Source organism: Phragmites australis, chromosome 4, assembly GCF_958298935.1.
Source record: "Phragmites australis chromosome 4, lpPhrAust1.1, whole genome shotgun sequence".
Classification (NCBI taxonomy): domain Eukaryota; kingdom Viridiplantae; phylum Streptophyta; class Magnoliopsida; order Poales; family Poaceae; genus Phragmites; species Phragmites australis.
Window position 1 is genome coordinate 47,966,444 of NC_084924.1, and position 19,668 is coordinate 47,986,111.

Sequence of the window (19,668 nt, forward strand, 5' to 3'; positions counted from 1 at the left end):
ACGTGGCAGACACACGCGCCCAGGTGTTCAGGTAACTCGTGGCTCAGCTTCGACGAGAGCCGGGACACGCTGGCTTTTGGCCCTTTGCCGCCAACGGATACTAGCCAGCTGCACCTGGAGAAGAGACACGGCGGCCGTGCAGCATGTTTCCCTTTCTCATAGGCTCGGCAGTGGATAAGTATTGACTGTGTCGTGACATGTTTCAGAGTTCAGACGAGATGTTCCGGACATACCTGCGCTTGGCTGTGGTGTGTCCGGGGAGCATCTGTTGTTATCGTGCAAAACTCTGGAATCATCCGAGAGAAAATGGATTGGATTTGCGCATGCCATGGATTGCTCGGTCTGGCCATCGTTTTCGTTCCTGCCACCACGGGCAGAGTTCAGCTCCATTTTGGCTTTTGGCATTCGCTCTGGTCTTGTCACTTCAGGGTACTGGAAAGAGAGGAGAAAAGGGGTAGAGTACTGAGACCATGTTTGGGCATGCAGAGAAAACTTTACCATGCCGCGAAAATTAAGGGGGCGTTTGGATGGGATAATCCGATCGGATTCTCAGCCAAATTCGCTGAATTTGTACTAAGCACGCCGATCTGTCGATGACTCGGTTGAGAATCGGATCCGAATTATTCGGCGTTTTGAACGCCTGGGCTCGAGAATCGCCTAAAATGGTGATTTGCAGTTATTTTTATCCTTAATATGTAGACTTTTCCATGTCAAAATTCATCTACTAGCCAAATAATTTTCAGAAATAATTTTGATTCACACGAAAGAATCGTTGGAACGTTTTCCCTGTCAAATTCCCACGTTCGAGGACTTAATATTGGGCCTATATAATATGCCGGCTCTGACGACGGCAGAGCAGAACTCATTGCTTCAATTGTTCCTTTTGGGCTTTTTTGAAGCTCGGGGCACAACCATCACGAAACGAGAAGTAGTATTTGCCAAGGACCAAGCCCATACCATTTCATGGGCCTGATTAGTGCACGGAAGCTTTACGAGAAGTTGTATTCGTTCGCTAGTAGTTAGAGAAGCGTACATCGTATCGCGACGCATCACGCACGTACAGCTTGTCTCGGACAGAAGCAAAACACAGCTAGCGTACACAACCAACAGTCGTGCACGACACAAGGCAGGCTACTGGATGTAAGACTGGCCGGTGATGTCGAGGTCGCGGTCGCCGGTGGACGGCGGTGGAGGGTGCCTGGGCCTCCCCGCGGGCTCCTCGGGTCCGTCGGCGCTCTGCGTGGCGCTGGCCGGCGGCTTGGTGGGGTCCCTCCGCTGCCCCAGCCCCTCGTTCGCGTACATCCCGCCGCCGTACGCCTCCCGCGTGAGCGGCTTCATCTCCGAGATGTTGGCCGGCTGGTGCTCGCGCTGCAGCTGCGACTGCTGCCCCGCCACGAGCTCGCTCGGGTCCGGGTCGCTCGCCGGCACCTCGGGCTTCTCCTCCTTGCCCTGCATTGCCTTCTTCGTGTTCGGCACAGACTTCTCCATTTCTCCTTGTGCTAGTAGCTGCTACAGAATCGGTAGTGCTTCGAGTGGGATTGCTTAAATAGGTCCCTGGACCCTGGTCGATGATCGGGACCGCGAGCAGTGTCGCGTGAGATCTCGTTTATTCCAGCGGGGGTACACGTGTTGCGGCTGGGACGCGCGTGGAGCAAAGGTTTGATGGCCGCGTGGCAGCGCGATGGGGACACCGGGATAGGCCGGTGCCTCGGAGGTCGAGGGACGTGGCTTGTGGTGGACGTCACGATGTCGAGTACTCGAGTGCGGCTGTTCTGAAATGCGGATATAGCCGGGGGGGAAAATATGGATCGGCTCTACGCTAGCTTGAACTCGATCGTCGATATATATATCTATATATATGTTTGTGTGATATATATATATATATAATTATATAGTTAAACGGTAGTTCCCTGTTACGATCTTAAAAATAGTATAGTTATGATCCATAATATATGTCAGTTACTGCAAATATATATGGTTGTAATTATATTGTTTTTTATCATATGATCGTAATTGGTTCAGCTCTACACACCCCAGTTACAATCATACGAGACTAGTGTGTCAGATGTTAGACGATCAAATATATATTGTCGTAATTTGGTAACTTTCTCTAGTCGTAATTATATGTATTTTTTTCATATGATCGTAATTTGTTTACCTCTACGTATACCCCAGTTACGATCTCAAAAGCAGTATAGTTGCGATCTATAATATATGTCAATTATTGTAAATATATATGGTAGCAACTCGGTAACCTTCTCTAGTCGTAATTATGTACCTTTTATAATGTGATCGTAACTTGTTCACCTCTACGCACACCCCCAATTACGATCCTAAAAGTAGTATAGTTATGATTCGCAAGATAAGTCAGTTACTATAAATATATATGGTCGTAACTTGTACATTTTCTGGTTGTAATTTGGTACCTTCTTTAATCCTAATTATATAATTTTTTGACATGATCGAACTTATTCACCTCTGCGCACACTCTCAGTTACGATTCTAAAAACAGTATGTTATGATCCATAAGATATATCAGTTATGACACTAATTACAAACTAACAAGCATACAATACAATACCTCTAGTTGTAGAATACTCACTCTTATACTGGTACATAATTCATCCATTGACTCGGTGATTAAGAATTATCACAAAGCGCCATAGTTACCACTACTAAGACAACAACTTAGCTAGCATAGCTAATTTACCAAGTATGCAGGGAAACAAAACTGTCGGTGAAATGGGATCGGGGGGTCCCCGACTTCTGAGGCCACGTCAGCAGCAGTGCCACGTGGCGCCATGCCTTAGGGATCGCCTCTCCGGGAGGTCCCCGAGGGTCCAAGGAAGACAAGCTTCGGGAGAGGGTGGCCCCCGAGCACCCAGGTTCCCCGATGACAAGAGAAGTCAAGTTCCGGGAAGAAGTGCTCGGGGCCCGGATCAGTGGCCCCCGAGCGCTCGGAGTCCCTTGAAGACCCGACATGAACAGTACCGGGAAAGAGTGCTCGGGGCCAGGAGCAGTGGCCCCCGAGTACTCGGCTCCCCGAGGACCCAATCATACAGTACCGGGAGAGAGTGCTCGGAGCCGTGAACAGTGGCCTCGGAGCACTCGGTTCCCCGAGGACCAAGGAAAGGCATATCTGAGAGAGAGTGCTTGGGGCTGGGAACAGTGGCCCCCCGAGCACTCGGTTCCTCAAGGGCCTGACGAAGACAGTTCCGGGCGGCGGCGTGCTTAGGGCTACGGACACGTGGCCACCGGGTACCCGAGCTCCCCGAGGACACGAAGCCAACAGTATCGGGAGAGAGTGCTCAGGGCCAGGATCAGTGGCCCCCGAGCACCCGAGTCCCCTGACGACCCAAGATGAACAGTACCGGGAGGGGGTGCTCGGGGCGTGACCCCCGGGCACCCACAGTTCCCCGACGACGTTAAAAGCCCCTTACCGCTGGACCCCACAAGGGCTCAGCGGTGAGGTGTCAATTAGTGGGAGGCCCGATGCCGCTTTCAACAGGAGCATGGCCTGTCACTTCCGACCACTCCTCCCACGCTTTATCGTCAGACCCTGCCACCGTCTGACAGGGAGGCGTGGGGGCATTCAATGCAACGAGGCTTATCGCCTGCTCCCCTGCTGTGTCAGACTCCCTCTGACCCAGCGGCGTGCGGGACGGCTCAGAGGCTGCCCGGCGGACCCCCTCCCCTGCGCCTGCTAAAAGCTGGGACGTGAAGGCCGACGGGACAGCTCAGGGGGCGTGTTGTCAACCCCTGTAACATCAAACTATAGCGCCATGATAGTTGCTCTCCATTTATGTTTACGGGAACTTGTGCCCCCGGCTAGGCATGCAAGCCTCCTCCCGTTGTATAAGAGGGGGAGCACTTTTCAGAAAAGGGGTCTCTCGGGGTCTTGGCTGAAGAGTAAAGGCTAGGGCTCTCGAATGGATCGAGGTCTGGAAGGCAAGGCCGGCCCCGACGAGGAAGGCTCAGACTCTCTCCCGGAAACAAGCAGAAGGAGTACCTCACCAAGCTCAGGGAGTCTGGCACTTGAAGACCCGAGCTCCAGATAGATAGATAGAAATACCATTGTAATACATACCAGCTCTAGAGAGTTGGAGATCAAAAAAGGGCATTCTAAGAGCCCTCATAATACAATATCATACACACAGGAGTAGGGTATTACGCCTCCGCGCGGCCCAAACCTGTATAAATGTCAGTCTTCTTCCATGTCCATCGGCCCGACCGGTTCCCATGTATACTCATCCAAGACGGATTCAGAATCATCCCCCCGGCCGAATCTCAAATGGGGTCCCGCCGGATCCCCGCTTGAGGAGTTCACCCTCCGACACAAACAAATCACACGAAGTTCATACATACTGACAGTATTAGTGTAGCAGCCAACTTCATAGGGTGCATCTATAGAAGAGGAAGAAGCAGCGCATCACGGAGACGAGCGTGATGGACTCGACGGCGGTAACGACGCCCTAGAGTGCGGCGTCCAGGAGGAGCAGGACGTCCGGGACGAGCTCGGGCCACCGCCGCACTGCAGCCCCCAGCTATTGCTGCCACCACCCGCAGAGGCAAGACACGTACGACGAGAGGAGTAGGGCAGCGAGCTGGGCAGGCCGAGGTCCGACGACCACCGGAGCATGGACAACAGACTAGGTAGTGGCACAACGTAAGTCTGTTCTGCGTCACGCAAAATAGGCTTGCCATGTTCGTGTGTGTGTATATATATATATATATATATATATATATATATATATATATATATATATATATATATATATATATATATATATATATATATATTGTCGAATATGTACCTATAAGGTATGTACACATAAGGAGTATATCGTAATGACATGGTACACTATACCCGTATTCAGCTACTCAAAATATTGCAGAACCGAATTTGTGGATCATGATACACTCGGACATCTAGAAGGCATGTACTAGGAAAGTCTCGAACGGTTGCCTTTCTCGAGTACGACTAGTATCTAAGTCAAAATCATCTGTTTTACCTTGATCAATAAGTTGAATGACTCTCTATCAACTACGGTTGAAATCAAAATAGCATCTCGACCTTATATAAGGCGGGGACTCAAATCCCTATATTAGAAAAAACATAATCCAACGCATCTTGAGGCAAACGACACTAAGACCCTAGTAATTGAGAGACTCGGTGACTCTAATTCTAAATTAGTCTCGATCCAATTTGCTTGATTGTAATAGATTTAGTCACATTGCTTATACTTGAGATACTAATATACAACAACATTAACACAAGATGTAAGATATTATTTCAACCAAAGATCCAAACATATTTATATCACGTGTCTTGTTTTATGTTATATATATAGACACTCCTACGTACATATAGGTTCATCTAACAAGTGCTCTCTACCCCACCCACCCAAAAAAAACCAGTGCTCTCTCTGTAACCATGTACGCATACTGAAGTGGGTCGCATGTGACGTGTCGTGGTGTGCCGCGCCACCGGGCCGGGCTGCGTGATTGAACCGGTTTCGATCGTATAAGTACTCTGCTGGTGCAGCTCCGTGTGATCCACACATTCTAGTTGTAGGAGCTGAATTCCTTGTGCATTCATGCCAAATTCAGCGCTTTTAATATAATTTGCTCTTCTCAACCGGGAATCAAAACGAACGAATAAGACGGTGGTGACTCTGATCTAGACACCGCGATCGAACCCATCTTTCTGCATTTTTATTTAACACACTACACCATCCATCAGTAGCACAACCTTATTTCTCTCGACCTAGAAAAACCTTATTTCTCTCTGGCACTGCATGAGGATGTTAGCAACACCGTGTGCTCCGATCCTTAGGAACTTCAGCAACAAGCGCCGCGGTGAACCTGGTCGAGCGAGTGAACTGCGACTTGAGCGTACGTGGTCCGACCACAGCCGGCTCGCCCGGGGCACTTTCGCATGAGCTGTTGGAGATCTGATGGAACCTGGACGCATCACCAAGTACTTCACGACCCCCTGCTCGGCTGCCCGCCGGCGATACAAGCGGCAGGTGTCTGCGTGAAATGCTCTCGGAGTCGCGGCACCGCGCGTGGACACATCGGCCCTGCCGCACCTCTCCAATTCCGCCGGTTAATCTGTGCCGGGGCCGTGAGCACCTCCAATTCCCATTTCAAGAGTTTATTTATTTATGTATTTTATTTTTTAATAATTTGCAAAAATACGCTATTATTTTAAAATATTATATATCTAGTCTGCCACCGCCCGATGGAAGAGCAACAGCAAGATGACATGGTCGCCCATCTAACCTTGTGGGGCCCACGACGTAATGGATTAGAAATTAAATATTTTTATCAACGCGACGTCTCTGTCAACGTGTCACCCAACCAACTGGTGACACCTTTGCTAAGCCAACTGAAAAAAGGTGTCGCCTATTTGACGGGTGTTACCTTTTCACGGTGCTATCGTGTGGCTGCATGCACGCGGTTGTGTATGCTAAAAAAAGCTAGCCACCCGCGCTTTTGAATGCATGATTGCGGCCGTGTATGCATGCATTCATTTGGACTAAAATAGTAGCCCTATATGAAAATATGTTATCTTTTCCAGTAGATCAGTAGAGGTGTTACTCGTTAGTTGGGTGATGTGTTGATGTAGGTACCACGTCAATTAGAATATTTAATTTTTGAATATAGGCCCTATAAGATCTTAGATATGTAATATTTTGAAATAGTTGTATATTTTTGTAAATATTAAAAATAAAAATATATAAATAAAAAATTCCCTTTCTAGCAGATCCATCGAACTGGGTACGTGCAGCACTGAGCCCACGCGGATAAGCCCATATGCGATGCGGCATCTCTTTCGGAGGATCGTACGAGCGACGCAGCAGGATGCGCTACGACGTGCGCAATTTCCAGGACACTGCACCGGGATCGAGCACGCTTTTGAAAGTTTCCACTGAATTTACTCTCCACATGCATCTCTCTGCAGGACGCGCGGCATCGTTTGGATTCCATGGGCAGGGCTTCGTGTTGCTGAAGTACTACATTACTAGAGTAGCGCTGGCTTTTTTTAGTACAAGTCGGATACGCTCTATGTATGTTTTGATCACTGTACATATATATATATATATATATATATATATATATATAAATTTTCTCAAGATCTAAAAAAATATAATCACCCATATTAAATTTAGTGCTCAAACCTGAATGAGCAAGTTCCACCATAAAAACAGCTCATTCGCTGGTAGTAGCACTGGCTTGGAGTGAAGTATTTCCAAAGTATATTATTCAACAAAGACTATCACCATAAAAACAGCTCATTCGCTGGTAGTAGCACTGGCTTGGAGTAGAAGTATTTCCAAAGTATATTATTCAACACAGACTATCGCGTCCTTGCAACTGGAGAAAGTTCAAAAGGTGACGAGCGTCGAATATAGTTTGGTTGTACGTGCGTAACTACGAGGAACCTGCGCGAGACATCGCTGCACCAGTAGTACCCAAATGTCATTTCGAATTTTCGATGGACCATGCGCTGCTTGATAACGGACACCTACCGAACCTGCTGTCGAGCTGTTGGAGGAAACTTTTCTGGTTTCGCTGCACATTGCAACCGAGTTTGGCGCTATTTTAGTACGCTGCACGTACTTGGTCAGGAAGACTTTCAATCAGGGAGGAGGTCTTGGTGGACAACTTGGGAGTCTTCAATTGACTTGACCGGAAGTCTATGGCCATTGTCGGTTTCCCTAGTCCACCCCGAGGTCTCCGGTGACGTCGTGTCACCATCCGATCTTTATCTACCAAGAGCGGAAAAAATAGAGAAAAGTGCAGTAGATGCGTATTTGGTTGGAGGATAAGATTGTATGGTCTACGGTGTTTTCAGCAAGCAACCGGAGAACTGAAGCTAGGTTCCCTGTACATATGCAAGCAGCTGTAGAACTGAACAGCCATGGGGAGAGAATGGGTTGATAGCCCAGTGGTAGCAACGTGGATATTCTTTACCCACAAGTGTTTGAGCATTGGCCGGACGCTAGTGTTTAACTGGGGCTTACCTCACTAATTTGATTTTCTAATAATAATCTCGAACGTTTGTGATTATAATGTAAGCGTGACGTGTAAGTACGTCACTTGTGAATTATGAGGCTTTGTGAACCTCTTCAGTAGACGTGCGTATATATGTTATAAGTTTAGTACATTTTAAGATATTTGAGTGTGCGTATGTCGTACATTCATATACTATAGTTTGTATTTTAGCGTTGAGGCTGTAGAGAAAAAACAGCTATGGGGATTACCGACTCTAGGGCAATTATTAATGTGCAATCGATGTGAGTTAGGCGCTAATTATGAAATCTATTGCCAGGTTTTGGATTTCTGAGAAAAAGCACGAGGTTATGAATGGTATGACTGTTGTAGTAATGTGGGTGATTTGGAAACATGGTAACGGTTTAATTTTTCAGAGATCCTAATCGAAAGATATAAGGCAAGTATGGCGGCATATCGTACTGGCAGTAAGGCTGTGGCAGCCTCTCTTCAAGGGTACTGCTTCAATGACGATGGATCGATATTCTTGTTTCCTGGAACAACTACTGAAGGAGCCGTTGAGTAAACGTTTAAAGTGATGAGATGCGCAAGTAAGGCGGACCTGGAAGGCAATGGAGATCTTCCCGACAAATATTACTTGTGATATGAACATTAGGCCTGAATACCCGGCTGGTACACACCGAATGAAAGCTATTTGGTTTTTGTGTTTTCGTGGATGGAAATTCAGACTCTGTTTTGTTCGTTTGTACAGGCGTACGGTACAGTTGAACAAGTCTTCAAAAAGAAACAGAGCTGTCTGTATATCACTGTGATGGACTGAATGATGGTTGTACTACTTAAAAAAAATTCAACCGGGAAAGGAAAAAGGCTAAGTGATGTGACGCCAAAGTAAGCACCATATTTTTTAACATAATGAGTTTTAATATATTAATTAATTATAAAAATTAACTCCAAATTAAAATTTATAATTAATTAAATCAATTAAAATAAAATAAATATACATATTCAAATGTATTAGTTTGGCTAAGTATTCTAAAGTGCACTAAAATTATTTCTAAATTAATCCTTGCATTGAATTGATTCATATACATTGGTTTATTGTTGTTATGGTTCTTTGTGTGGAGATTTGAATTAGAATGTCTCTCAAATTCAATTTTACTCTTAGTTTTCCTTCAACTCAAATCGTATTAAATTCAAATCCACTTCCGAATATGAAGATTCAAATCCAAAGCACAATTCAAATATTCCAATTTGAATGTTTGTCAAACCCAAATCTAATTTCAAAACCAAATTCAAATGCATCCATTTGAATTAAAACCTTTTCTTTTCTCCTAGGGCCAAATCTCTCTCCCACTCTCGGTTCCGGCCCACGCGCAGTCGGCCCGGCTTCCTTTTCTCTCCTCCGCTCCCCGGCAGTGCACTTGAGCTGCGACGCCCCGCTCAGCCCACTCCCCACACGCCTGCGCGGCCCGACCGATGCGCCCCCATGCGCACTCATGCGCGCGTAGCCATCCATGTGTCGGCCATCCGCCCATCCGCCCATTCGCTCTCACCCTCTCGCCGCCGTCTCCCTCCGCCAGCGTGATGTCGCCACACTATCCACCCGCGCCACCGTGACGATCGGCAAATTCAATGTGCCGATAACTTGCTCGCACTCTCATTCTCTCTCCTCTCTCTTCTCTCTTACGTGCGCCATCCGAGCCGTCTGATGTCGCTTGACTTTCGCACTCGCGCACGCGCATTGCCAGCGCAGCCCTGCCACCGCCGCAGAGAAGTTGCGCCACACCTTCTCGTTGTCATGCTCCCACCGCCTCACTATGCCTTCTCTCCCTATATAAATAGAGCAGCTCGGCCTCCCTTATCTGTTTCCCTACTTCGCCGCCATCGCAACACCACCGCCGTGCCATTGCTATCCACCGTGACCTTGTCGTCATCGACGTACTGCCAAGGAGTACAAGGAGGTCGCTGTCATCCCTATGCCACTCCCCATTGCCCAAGAGCCCGATGGGAGCGTGCCTACGCCGGAGACTGAGTAACTCCACCGCCGCCACATCGATGTATCGTTGGCAGCCGCCTTGCACATCACCGTTTTCGAGCTCAATGAGCATCCTTGTCCCATCGCGCATCCTCCTAGCTAGCTTGTTGTCGTCCTAGTGCCCTCTCTTCACCTAGTGTTGTGCAACTGTGAGGTTTTTCCCTTCGTCGTGTGGAGCTCGCCGCCGGTGACCTCCTATCCCCCTCCTTAGCCAGCCTCCATGCTGTGTTGCTATGTAGCAGCCATAGATGTATGTCGTGGGTGTTAATCGTGCACGATTAGTGCTTAGCCACTGCCCCAGCTGTGCTCCGCCACCCAGCTCCACTTCGACCGTCGTCTGACGCCCCTCTGTGCACGGCCTGCCGTCGATAAGCCCCCAACCAAGTAAGCCATCGTGTGCAGAAGCTCGATGACCTTTTGGCTTCATGAACCCTTGGCGGGAGCACGATTCAGGCGATCTCACCATCACTGCTCCACCTATGAATAGTGTTATTTTATATTTTTCTGAATTAACTTTAGATTAAGTCTTCTGCGAGTCATAACTTCTCCGTTCTAACTTCAATTTCGGTGATTCTTTCGTTAAAATTCATCTAAAATTGATATATATCTATCTATCATAGTGTGATATTCAGTAGTGCTCATTTGACTTTATGTTTGGTGTTATTTGTTCTTCTCTAGTATAGTTCATTATTGATGATAGTCGCGTTTGCAGAACTAGCAAAGTTTTGTGAGTGCTGCGTGGGAAGCATTAGGAGCAAGGAGTATCCAGATTTCGAGCAAGGTTTAGAAGAGAAAATTGGAGAAGGAAAGTTCTATTTTCTAGGTCATATTGAACTTATGATTTCAAATAATCTATATGATCAATTAAAAACCGGACTTATTATCGCATGTTCTATGTATTGCGCTTTTCCAAACCGCTTGCAGTAGATAATCCTATCAAACAATTGCATAAAATATTATAATCCAGAATATATATAACACTAGGAATTACTTGTCGTTATCTCTATTAATGTGACACCTTGATATCTAGCATGCTTAGGATTGGATACATCTATTCGGAGATGTCGCCTTAAAATGCATCTCTTCGGAGATATCGATTCACTATTTATCAAATTAACTCATATACCATGGATCCTTTATAGTTGTGAATTCCGTGATGGTTGTGAAATCCTTGATGTTGTGTGGGATATGACAGAAGATGTGTAAAAATTGGTGAAAATTATTTTAGCAGAGGCAAGTAGAGTAGTCCTCCGGTCGAGGATGCTCTTGAGGGCTCAAGTTATTTTTGTTGTATTTATTGCCAAAATATATCTACCTTGGCTCTTTAAGCACCAAATCTTGCGCCGTCATATTGAGCCACCCTCGTGTAACCATATATCCTGTATGGGCAGAACTTGTCTTTTCTTTCACCGGACTGAGTTAGGCATCATACTAGGAGGCTGAGAGCAATAAGCAGTCAAGTGACTATCTGATCCTCTGTTTGAATGTGTAGAGATTGACAAGTGCTTGAAAATATAATATGGCATTCATTACAAGACCTTTAGTACTTGAGGGTAAATCTCGTAGAGAAGTCCTACAGTAAAGATGATTGAAGTGTCTCAGTATGATTCAGTTCTTCGTTTGTAATGATTAGAGACTGAGCATATCATGTGGGTATAATGTACAACCTTTGTAGAATATAAAACTATTTAAATAGTCATATCCACAGTTATGAACATGCGAATGCATGGTCATGCTTGATTAGACTCTTATTGCGTGTGTCTTGATAAGTGAGTGTATAGACTAGATATCTATGTGATGAGGTTGCTTATTCAATCCGTAAGGATTTATGTGGTACTAAAGATACACCTAATGTGATGATAGGAATTACAAAGAGAGATGTATCACCCCGAGGATCAAAAACCCCCATATATAATTTGTTACCTGGTTTCAAACTATTTTAAACTATTTTAAAATTAACAATAGATAATACAATTAAATCTAGCATAAACTATTTTGCGTTTAAAACTGAGCCGTAAAAATTTATCCTTGAATTATCTTTTATGCATCTATCAAATAATTGAAGTAGTATATAGTTTATTGAGTAACTTCTTTACTCACTTTTGCTGTCATTCAGATGAGGAAACTGAAGCCGACTTCGCTGGAGGAGAAGGCGAGGATGAAGAGTAGATTTAGAAGTCGTGTTCGCACCTAGCTGATTATGGCTTTGGGTCATGGTCTTCCGTTATGCTTTTGTTAGCCGTTACATCAAATTTGTAATATATAATATAGTTTGTAATTTTCTGTGTTATGAAACTTAATACTTATGTATGAAGTTTGACGATGATATTGTAACTGTCATACTATATGTATCAACTATTTAATCTAGTGATTAATACATAAGGTATGGAAGATTTTGGGTTTGAGGTCTTACAATTTTCTTGGCCAAACTTCGTAAAGCGTTTTACATGAGGTATGGAAGATTTCCAGGTTGAGGTCTTACAATTTTCTTCGCCAAACTGCAGAAAACGCAAGCCGCTTTCTCGATGACTTCAGAACAAATCAACATGCAGTATTTTGCTTGCATTTGGTCTCATAAATAATTTGTGACCATACAATCTGCACGTTCAGCCACGGAACTGCAGCAAAATTCAAACAGGCACGAGCAATTTCTGCCATGCAGAGCTCTATCGTATTCCTTCGGACGCGTGACTCGCTTACAGGTTGCTGCTGCTGCTGCTGCAGTGTATAAACACACAAAAATTTGACAGTGCGCTTGATGGGACGTCGTCCATCTCCAAGCTAGCGTTCACATTATGCCGGGCCGGGCGAGATTTGGTCCATCGATGCACGATGATAAGATGGAAATCCTAGAATTCGCTCGGTTCGTCAGACCGGTCCTTTTCAAGTTGATGAAAGGCAGTCCGCGTCCAAAGTCGGTCAAGATGACCAAAAGGCAGAAGGCAGCCACACTGGTAGGCTGGTAGCTAGTAAGAACTGGGACTTTGGAAATTTTGTGCATGTCTACTGGATGGTAGTAGTAGCTATGGATTTTCAAGCAACCAGCTTATGAGAGTTGAGAGCTTTGATTAAGCTTCAGAACTTTACTGTTTACGGCAGTTTGTAGACCGTAAATGACTGCATGAATGGTAATAACTCTCTTCTCTTTGATCCAGACTGAAGTCATTTGCTCTTCTGACTTCACTTCATACTGTCCGAGTAAGAAAGGTGCAATTAAAACACTAAAGCAGGAGTATGAAGAGAGTGTTTGCCCTGTCTAGTACAGGTTAGGAACCGGTGATTTCACATAATCATGCAAGAAGTTTAAAGGAAACAGTATAGTCCCTATGATTTTTTTCGCAAAATTCCCACGTTCTAAATAGGCACCAGAGGACGTCGGAAGACTATGCGGTCGTTGGTAAACCCAAGAACCAGACGTACTGTTCACAATTCCTTAGTTCAATTCAAATTGGGGTTGCCTGATCAGCAGATAATCACAGTGGTCGTTTCGGGTCATTGCAACGAAAAGTATTCTAGACGTCAAAATCGTATGTTTACATAGACTGCGACTGATACCCAGAAATAGTTAGACCAGTACTAGAATCAGAATGTATGGTGAATGTAATTTAGTGGTAACTACACCATTCAAACTCCTACTCATGGTAAACTAAGGCCCACCCGAGATCAATTCACACAAAATCACTTTCGAATCTAAAACAATAGGACGATTCAAGCTGTTTTTCTCAAGAAATGAATCGCCAAGATTCCAAAAACTCATCCAATGCCCACCTTTTAGTAAGCAAATTAAACGAAGCACAAAAAAAAATCCGCATATCTAGCTGCCTTTCCAAAACTATATAAGAGAATGTTTCATATAGACTTGCTATGCTAGTACGGAGTATGGGCAGTGCGGCTGGCTAAAAAAGAGAAAAATAAGAAGCATCCATGCACATAACACCTTTTCTTATTCAAAGTGCCATGTATATGACATTGACAACTTAGTATTGAAAATAGTCGCCATCTCGATCCAACGAGCTTATACCAAGTCCAATATTCCGCTGATGTGGACTTCGGATATGTTGTAAAGTCCAGTCATATGTTTCGAGATGCTGAACAATGTGGAATTCATTGCTTAACCAAACCATAAAAAGTGTACAGGCGTGTGTTTACAGGAGAGAGATCAAACACAATAACGCTTTTGCAATGGTGCAACTGCTTTGGGTTTAGAAGTTATTGTGCAAATTAACAGAGAATCTAGAATTTTTTTACGTTTTTTCTTTTTGATGGAAAAATGTATACCTCAATTCGTTCTAGCTAAGTTTTATGTATATAATTTCACATTCATATTCATTATGTGTTAAGAGTGGCACGTGATGGGTGCGATCTACCGCCTTTATCCTGGTCCTTGAACCCTTACCCAACCTGATCCATATATAGCATGACAGATGATAAAAAAGAAAAAAAAATGGTGAGTGTTACAATCCAGTGCTAACATCAAACTTATCCCTTTCTTAATTATTCTAGCCCATTTCGAGTGTAGTTAAAATTTTGAAGTGTGGTTTCATGCTGATTTCATGCCTAAATAAAAAAGTTGATCGTATGAGTGCATTTGATATGGTGTTATCTTTATGGGTCCGTCTATTTTTAGGATAACTTAAAAAATCCATCCAGGATGAGAAAAAGAGAGAGATTTCAGGGGAAACATAACGCACAAATTGTGACGGCCTCCAGTTTTATATAAATAGTCATATATTAGGGTTACATAGGATGAAAATCTCGATATAGATTTCAGGAAATGTTTATCTAAATAATCCCTGACTTATCTCCTAATGAACCAAAAGTATACACACTAACAACCGATCTTTAGCAAAATTCGTAGGTATAGCTGTTATGTGAGTTGTCACATCTTCTAATCCTCATTTAGACGAGCTTGTAGATGGTACTTCTCGATTTTTGTTGTATGTAAGTCTTGTCATTTTGAGGGCCAAGAAGACTGCTTGATGAGGAAGGAATTTTCTAGATGCACAGGCTATGTTATGACTATTCTATTATTAAAAAAGTAGCTCCTAACTATTCCTCTCTCCAATACGTATTTTGTTTTGAAAAAGTCAAACTTTATAAATTTTGATCAATAATTAGTTAAATTATAAGTACATTTAGTATATAAAAATTATGCAACTAGATTCATATTTCAAAACACTTTCACGCTATATTGGTTTTTTAGCTATAAACTATATTAATTTTTTTTCAAAAGAAGCTCTCAACTGTTAAGTGCAAATTAAAATCGTGCTACAACACTTACACGAGTAGCAGAACCTTCTACCGGTAGGTATTCCAAATTGGAGAGTCACTGCTAATATTAAAAAACAACCAGAAGTTTATTTTCTTAGATGAGGAAAATGGTCAAATTGTGTGACTTAACAAGTCTCCAGAGTCCAAATACACCTCCAAAGAAAAAAGAAGTTCTGCAAAATACAGCTGGTTAAATTTTGAGCCGCCCATTTCATTCTCACTGAGCAAGCACTGGTCCTTATCAGAGGTGTCAAGAAACTCGACGACCGGTCTCCAGGAAGCCGCGTGACTTCACCGAACCCGACACCACCTCCCTATTTAATCGACCCCTTCATACACCACACCCTCATCCATCCATCGTAGTCCAGTACAAGGCAAGGCAAGGCAAGCAGAGAAGTCAGAGAAGCGCAGAGGCGATCATAGCACGAGAGCTAGCTGAACACCGATGGCAATGGTTGCGTCCATGGAAGTCGATCAGGATCTGCCGGGCTTCCGGTTCCACCCCACCGAGGAAGAGCTCCTCGGCTTCTACCTTTCCCACGTCGTCCACGGCAAGAAGCTCCACTTCGATATCATCGGCACGCTCAACATCTACCGCCACGACCCCTGGGACCTTCCCGGTACGTTCTCGCGCCCACGAACAAGAACGGACGCGGTTTCTCGAGTCGGGTGATGACTGATGAGACGTCTGTGTCTGACGTGCCTCGCAGGGATGGCGAAGATCGGGGAGAGGGAGTGGTACTTCTTCGTGCCGCGGGACCGGAAGGCCGGCAGCGGCGGGCGGCCGAACCGGACGACGGAGCGCGGGTTCTGGAAGGCGACGGGGTCGGACAGGGCCATCCGGAGCTCGGCCGACACGAAGCGGGTGATTGGGCTCAAGAAGACGCTCGTCTTCTACCAGGGCCGCGCCCCGCGCGGCACCAAGACGGACTGGGTCATGAACGAGTACCGCCTCCCCGAGAACGGCACCAGCCGCGCTGCACCGGCGCCACCCAAGGTAACGATCGGTGCTTGCAGAGTTGGGGATTGTTGTGCATAAGTGCACATGATTTGTTTAGGACTTTTGGCACCCTAGAACTGACAGCAAAATGATCAAGATGAAGTAATTGAGGATCATAAGAGAAACTGGCAAATATCTCACCCTTTTGTTTCTGCCGCAGGAGGACATGGTGCTGTGCAAGATATACCGGAAAGCCACTCCACTGAAAGAGCTGGAACAGAGAGCCTCTGCAATGGAAGAGATGCAGAGACGCAGCAACGTAGACTACACAGTCTACACATCCAGAGCATCCCTGGTCCGGGCCGGCGCCTTCGCCGGAGACGACTATCTGTCGTCGGACGACGTCCACGACAGTTTCCTGCTCCCCTCCTCTTCGTCGTCGGCGCCATCGGGCGACAGAGACAACGCGCCCAAGGAAGCCAAGAAGGAATTAGAGGCCACGGTCACGGTGGCGTCGACGTTTCTGACGCAGGCGGCGAACATGCCCAGCAAGCAGCTCCCGGTGGTGAGCCACGGAGACCTGGAGCTGCCCAGACTGCAGGTCCCAACGAACCATGGAGTCTTGGACTGGATGCAGGACCCGTTCCAGATGCGCAGCCCATGGCAGGACAAGCTTTTCTTGTCCCCCCTCGCGTATCCGCTCTTTTGAGGGGACAGAAGTGCAGGAAGGTTGGCAGTCCAAACTAGCCGTGTTAGACTCTTGTACATGCTGAGTAGTACGGGTAGATGCGATATTTTTTTTGAATTTTTTTTTGGTGCCTTTCGGTATGTAATGTCTGACATGATCGCGAAGCCGCAATAAAGTAACTTAAATATGTAGGAATTATGTTTGGTATGTTCTGCAATCACGATCCATCAGAAATCAAAATAGTAATTCCCAAATTGTCGAACATCTCTGTATATAGTCCCACAGTCCTTTCAAACTTAATTCCCAAATCAACCACGAAAATTCAGCCCAAGTAGCGGAATTTGTTGCTATACTTGCATAGCGATTAATATGGTAATTGTTAGACTCTTAGGGCAAACATAATACTAACTTCTTGTAACTTAGAATTTGGATGGTTGGACCATTGCTATACGCCGAGTATTTGTATTTGTCACACGAGAACAGTATTGGTACAGTATACTCGGTGGCATTGGTTATGTTAGCCTGATAAAAATCGCGGGCTTTACAGTATCTCGACCATGCAGGTTGAAAACAATGTGTTTTTTTTTTGTCAGGGACCAAGACCTGATGCTACTACACAAGAGAGGCAAGGAATATATATATATATATATATATATATATATATATATATATATATATATATATATATATATATATATATATATATATATATATGCAACACTACACGCCTGTTTCAAGAAAATAACATAAATAGGCTACCGTCGTACGTTTATCGTCTGCTGAACGAGTGACCTTATGGGACTCGGCGGTTAGAACATATTAAATGTTTTTCTCCGAGGTCTCGCCTACCGAACGGGCGAGTTCTTCATTGCTGCAACGTTCGTGGGCCCACCAAAAGGTCTCGCTCGAACAGTGGTCGACCGGTGCCGCCTGCCGACATTAGCACCCTATTTGCTTCGAACTCAGCTGAGAGATGGAGGAGAGGAGAGGAGAGGAGGGGCGGGGGAGGGGAGGGGAGAGAAGTAGAAAATTTGCGATGAATCCCTGCCGAAGTAAAGATGTATAAGCACGGCAGGATAGCCACTAATGCTAGATTTTGACATAGGTTAGATGTTAAATCTATGATTTTTTTTTTACAAACTCGGTAGGATAGCCACTAGACATAGGTTAGAATGTAGATCTAGATTTAGAATTAATGTTACACATAGTTTAGCAACTAGATCATGTTTGTACACATATTTTAGCAATTAGATGTAGTATTTAGACATACATTAGGTATTAGATGTAGGATTTAGACATAGTGTAGGAATAACTGATGTAGTAGCTATAGAATTTAGAAATGTTTGATGTAGCGAACCGAGAATATTTTGTTGCAGTATAGATTACATATTTGGCCATGTATGTAATGGATTTTGCATTATTATAGATGTTGTTTTACATAAATTTTTATGTTCTGTCGCAATAATGTTAGGATTTTTGTTAATGGTTGCTAGGTATGTCTGACCAGTGGCAGTTTATGATTTTTTTTATGGGGACAATGAAATATTATATAGTTTGGAATGGGTAGCACTGTCCTTATTTCAGTTAATGTACAAAGGTATCTCCAGATTTATGCACAAAAGTGTCGAACGCTTGTACGCATGGTTGATGCGTGATTTCAAAATAGACCTCGAGGTTCAAGAGATGACCATTAGCATTGTGGGCAACCGTTTGAGAGATGGTGTGTACTGGGAGGTTACTTGCTTAGGGAAGATGAAGTATGGAAGAGGTACCTGCAGGATGTTGTGCACAGAGGTTGGCCTCCTATGCTACTTGTGCACTGGAAGAATAAAGAAACAGTTAGGGAGATGTAGGGTGGGGGGTACGCAGAGGAGGAGGGTGATGAGGATGTAAATCCGGATGGTGCACATTCATCAAAATATCCGACTGAACCAACCGTAAACGAGCGGGAACGAATCCCTTCTCTAATTGAACAGTTGGATCAGGATGATTTTGAAGCTGATGAATCTCCTTAGTATGGCATCTCAGATGATGACGACGATGCTCCTGTTTCCGCAGACTGGAATAATCCCAACTTTAACAACCTTGTGATCAAGGAGGCTCGTGAGGGGACAGGAGAATGAACCAATACATCTTGAGTCCGTGCCAACGGACAATGAAGGTGGTATCACGCTGAGGAATGGTTCATCTACCAAGTCATTTAGCGAGTGGATTGAGAATGAGTCGAAGGAGAAGTGAGCTCTTCTCTATGATACAAACGGGGTTAGGTACAAAATTATGACTACAAATTTAGTAGAGGTTTACAACTTTGTGATGAAATGTATGAGGGGTTGCCGCTGGTGGGGATTGTAGAGTTCATACTTCAAGGGACTTGCAAGTATTTCAGAGATTGCTATGCAATAGCGCACTCGGCGTTAAATGACACTCATCTGATTTATGGGACGAAGATGACTAAGTACATGGCAGACAAGACAGAGAAGGCAAATATACACCGGTGAAGGTCATAGGAACTGCACAGCACAGATATGAAGTTCTATGCAGGGACAAAGGAAGGTGGAGGGAAAAGCGTGAGGGAGTTATTCAAGAGTGCACCATCTTCGATGTACAAGCCAATGCTAGTGCAGCCATGCTCATATGTGATTGCCACGTGTTTTGTAACGGGGATGAGAACTCGGATGTACGTCTCTAACTAATTCAAGAAGGAAGCTCTATTCA

General features: G+C 44.8%; 2 protein-coding genes across 2 annotated transcripts; one reads left to right on the forward strand and one right to left on the reverse strand.

The window, feature by feature from the left end:
- Positions 1–894: 894 nt before the first annotated feature.
- LOC133914524 (uncharacterized) lies at positions 895–1,527 on the reverse strand. Its single transcript, XM_062357624.1, has one exon. It carries the CDS (start codon positions 1,486–1,488, stop codon positions 1,132–1,134), a length of 357 nt encoding a protein of 118 aa, XP_062213608.1. The 5' UTR covers positions 1,489–1,527; the 3' UTR covers positions 895–1,131.
- Positions 1,528–15,657: 14,130 nt separating this feature from the next.
- Positions 15,658–17,151, forward strand: LOC133916972 (NAC domain-containing protein 22-like). Its single transcript, XM_062360881.1, has 3 exons — positions 15,658–15,945; positions 16,036–16,322; positions 16,486–17,151. Exons 1-3 carry the CDS (start codon positions 15,771–15,773, stop codon positions 16,972–16,974), a joined length of 951 nt encoding a protein of 316 aa, XP_062216865.1. The 5' UTR covers positions 15,658–15,770; the 3' UTR covers positions 16,975–17,151.
- The last annotated feature ends 2,517 nt before the right edge of the window (positions 17,152–19,668 follow it).

Coding starts and splice junctions, on each gene's coding strand:
- LOC133914524 (XM_062357624.1), bottom strand. CDS start 1,488: ATGGAGAAGTCTGTGCCGAACACGAAGAAGGCAATGCAGGGCAAGGAG.
- LOC133916972 (XM_062360881.1), top strand. CDS start 15,771: ATGGCAATGGTTGCGTCCATGGAAGTCGATCAGGATCTGCCGGGCTTC. Junction 15,946..16,035: donor CGACCCCTGGGACCTTCCCG/GTACGTTCTCGC, acceptor CGTGCCTCGCAG/GGATGGCGAAGATCGGGGAG. Junction 16,323..16,485: donor CTGCACCGGCGCCACCCAAG/GTAACGATCGGT, acceptor TTTCTGCCGCAG/GAGGACATGGTGCTGTGCAA.